Raw genomic sequence first — 3,164 nt, forward strand, 5'->3', positions numbered from 1 at the left:
CCAATAACGCAGAAGTTCTGTAGCAAGCTAAGGTGACATTTCCTGCCACTGACTTTTCAGTTGCTTTGAATGTTAAAAAGCCTATGGTGATAATACTTACTCAAAGCACAAATCTAATTTTCAAAACATGCTCTTTTTGGCTAGCCACAGTAACCTAGCTAGGTAGCCATTTAGCACAGTTGCCAATTTGTTTGTAAAGAAACTTAGCTACCACTTCTTGTTAAACTACCAGAGTAGCTAGCAAGCAAAAAGTAGTACTTCATTTTACACGTTAAAAGCTCATGAACAAAAGACAAATCCCTTAAAATCCATCTTTTTTTTAATCATCCATAGTGTTAACAGGAAAGTCAGTCCAAATGATTAAATAGGCCATCAGTCAAGAAGCTTTTCTTTGATGTTGAGAGGACCAATAGACGCTTCTTGCTCCCACCGGAAGCCTAGGAAGAGCAGAAAACATTACTGATTTGATTTATTAGGATCCATTATACTAGCTGTTGGTGTCGGCTTACTGGGGTCTGACATAGCAAAACAGAACAAATAATTTACGCAGAGGGTGCACTTTTTGCCAGCCTAGCACTAGAGATTGCAGCCAAGGGATTACGTGAATCAAGTCTGTAAGTACTTGATTAGGACAAGTGTGCACCCCAGGTGCACATTTTTGTCCAGGAATGACAAACACTGGACTGTAGTGCACATGTACCTGGATCCGGTTCCCTTATGCCACAGTCTGTGTCACAACAGCCACACACCTGGTCTTTATTACTGGCCTCGCGCCATCTATTGAAAAGAGAGTGTTGCATATAGTATGTACAAGCAAAGTGCACACCTTGCCATATATAGCCAGACTTACCCATTTGAGAAGGAACAAGCCTTGTTCTCATGATCAATAGGGGATGAAGCTGTTGTGGCTTTCAGGAGGCAGGTAATGTATAGCTGTTGAAATTTGTTCAAGTCTCAGCATTGGTACCACATAAGAATTAGTATATTTGACATCAATTCAAAGCAATGTCATGTTGGGTACAACACAAGCCATATTGGGCATAGCATAATTAATTTTTGATTGAAGTGAAGCAAAACAAACAATTCTATAAATTTGGACATTCCGAAGCTAATTTGCAGAAGATCTCAGGATTAACTACTCACTGAGCCAGTGTTCACAACATGAAACCTAAAGGCTTCGATCTGGAACTGGAGCGTGTCATCCATGGTGCGAGGTATGAACTGGGACCTGGAGCCTGTCAGCTTGGTGTCGACCAGACAACTGAAGGCCACAAAATCAAAATTAGGCTACCTACACTGCTGAAACTCTGGAAGGATGCCATTCAAGATGGCTGTTGATCTGAAGTGTGGGCAGGTGGAGGGAATGGGAAATGCTTTCCTTAGCAGATTAAAGCAAACAATTAGTCCTTGAACTAGATCAAGTACCTTAAAGGATACTCACCCACGGTTCCCGATGAAGGCATATCTTGGGACAGAGTTGGCGTTTGGGATGACTGTGGCTACACAGTTGTCCACAAAGACTCGGAGGGGCACATGGAAGAACTGGACGACAGAAGCTTCAAAGTTAATATTATCTCCAAGGACGTACTCTTTGCTGGGTCTCTCCAACTGCCAGTTGTCTGCAAAGACAAGGCAACAGTCTAATGCTTATTCCAAGTCAGATAAGCAAGAGCAGGGTCTGTACATCAGCAGTGTGGTTTTATCATGGCAAATATAACTGCCATCCTTTTGTACTCTGGGGTAGCCACCTCATTCCAATAACTAAGCGGTGGTTACATTTGCCAGTTGGCAACACCATAGTTTACAAACAAGTGCAGAGAAAGCACTTAAGTCAATGCCAATATGGCAAGGACAAGCAGTTACTAACCAGTCATTAGCCTCAGGGAGAAGTAGAGGAGCTCCTCTGCAACCTTAGTGGAGGCATAGGGATTCCAGGTGGGCTTCACTGAATCACTGCTCACATAATGATTTCTGTAAAGGAGTCTTTAAATGTGAAACCAAATGGCCAAGGAAGTGTATCCAAAGTTGATTGAACTGAAGAAAAAAAAACGCAGGTGTAGTCAACTCACCTTTGATAGTGGCACTCAACCCAGACCATCACTTCTCTAGTCCGAACAATGGGGCTGCTGCCCAGCGTGGCTGGTGTATAACGGAGTGTGAAGACATAGACAAGTGAATCCTCAGTCATCTGGAATCAGAGCAGCAAACGGCATTGTAAGAAAATCAATGGTAGTCAACCTAGAAAAGTCATAACGATGCTAATGCGCAATGTTACCGTCAGAGTGCTGCCACATTCGTGCAGCTCAGTGACAAAGATCAGAACTTGAGCCGAAGCATCCTCCCCGGTGACAGCACAGCCTCCCAAGGTAAGATCCGCTGGGTGAATGAGTTGGCCGATACCGAGCAGATCTCGTTTGACTTCCACACGAGCAGCAGTCTCCCCACATTGAACTGCAACGCTACTGGCAGGCACAGGCAGCGGTCTCTGCTCATCAATAGCCAACTGCACCTCTTTGACTGGATCTTCAGGATAACTCCAGGTCAAAGGCTCATTGAAGGTCTGCTTTGACTGGAGGAAAGGGGTTTGAGGTTGCGGTGTCTGGACCCTGGTGGGCCATTGCACAGGCCTTGGTTGAAATCTGGCTGGTTCTTGAACAGGCCTATACTGGTGAACAAATCTCCCAGGGGCATGTGCCACTTGGCTCCGAGATTCCACTTCCCGATAAAGCTGCTGAACTGTAGCTGAACAGCCAAAGGTAAGAAGTAGAAGGAATGTAATATAGAGCGCCATTATTCTCTAGTTTCTAGTTGCAATTGTACATATTTCTTTGACATTTGCAATAACTACAGTGTCTCTGAACAGCCATTTTGTATCCCTTTGTCCTAGTTTGACTCCACCCCTTGTTTGATTTACCTAATGATGTTCCAGACATGTTACACAGCTGCACATATACTACAATCTGAACTGGATGTATCTCAATACTGTCAAGTATCTTCATTTATAATAGGGATGGTCAACTCCAGTCCTCGGGGCCTGATTGGTGTCACACTTTTGCGCCATCCCCAGCTAACACACCTGACTCCAATAATCAACTAATCATAATCTTTAGTTTAAAATACAATTAGTTTAATCAGCTGTGTTAGCTAGGGATGGGGAAGAAGTG

At 43.8% G+C, this 3,164-nt stretch overlaps 1 protein-coding gene across 1 annotated transcript; it reads right to left on the reverse strand.

The window, feature by feature from the left end:
* Positions 1-318: 318 nt before the first annotated feature.
* On the reverse strand, positions 319-2,925 carry LOC112253377 (zona pellucida sperm-binding protein 3). Its single transcript, XM_024425655.2, has 8 exons — positions 2,276-2,925; positions 2,070-2,188; positions 1,868-1,971; positions 1,442-1,619; positions 1,144-1,261; positions 851-933; positions 701-777; positions 319-437 (listed from the first exon to the last, which is right to left on the reverse strand). Exons 1-8 carry the CDS (start codon positions 2,789-2,791, stop codon positions 373-375), a joined length of 1,260 nt encoding a protein of 419 aa, XP_024281423.2. The 5' UTR covers positions 2,792-2,925; the 3' UTR covers positions 319-372.
* Between the last annotated feature and the right edge of the window lie 239 nt (positions 2,926-3,164).

The sequence above is a fragment of the Oncorhynchus tshawytscha genome, linkage group LG01 (assembly GCF_018296145.1).
Source record: "Oncorhynchus tshawytscha isolate Ot180627B linkage group LG01, Otsh_v2.0, whole genome shotgun sequence".
NCBI classification, from domain to species: Eukaryota; Metazoa; Chordata; class Actinopteri; order Salmoniformes; family Salmonidae; genus Oncorhynchus; species Oncorhynchus tshawytscha.

Excerpts from the sequence above, each read along its gene's own strand:
- LOC112253377 (XM_024425655.2), bottom strand. The coding sequence starts at position 2,791 with ATGGCGCTCTATATTACATTCCTTCTACTTCTTACCTTTGGCTGTTCA. Across the intron at positions 934-1,143 it reads ATGTTGTGAACACTGGCTCA|CTATACATTACCTGCCTCCT; the intron begins GTGAGTAGTTAA and ends AAATTTCAACAG. Across the intron at positions 778-850 it reads GCTTGTTCCTTCTCAAATGG|ATGGCGCGAGGCCAGTAATA; the intron begins GTAAGTCTGGCT and ends TCTTTTCAATAG.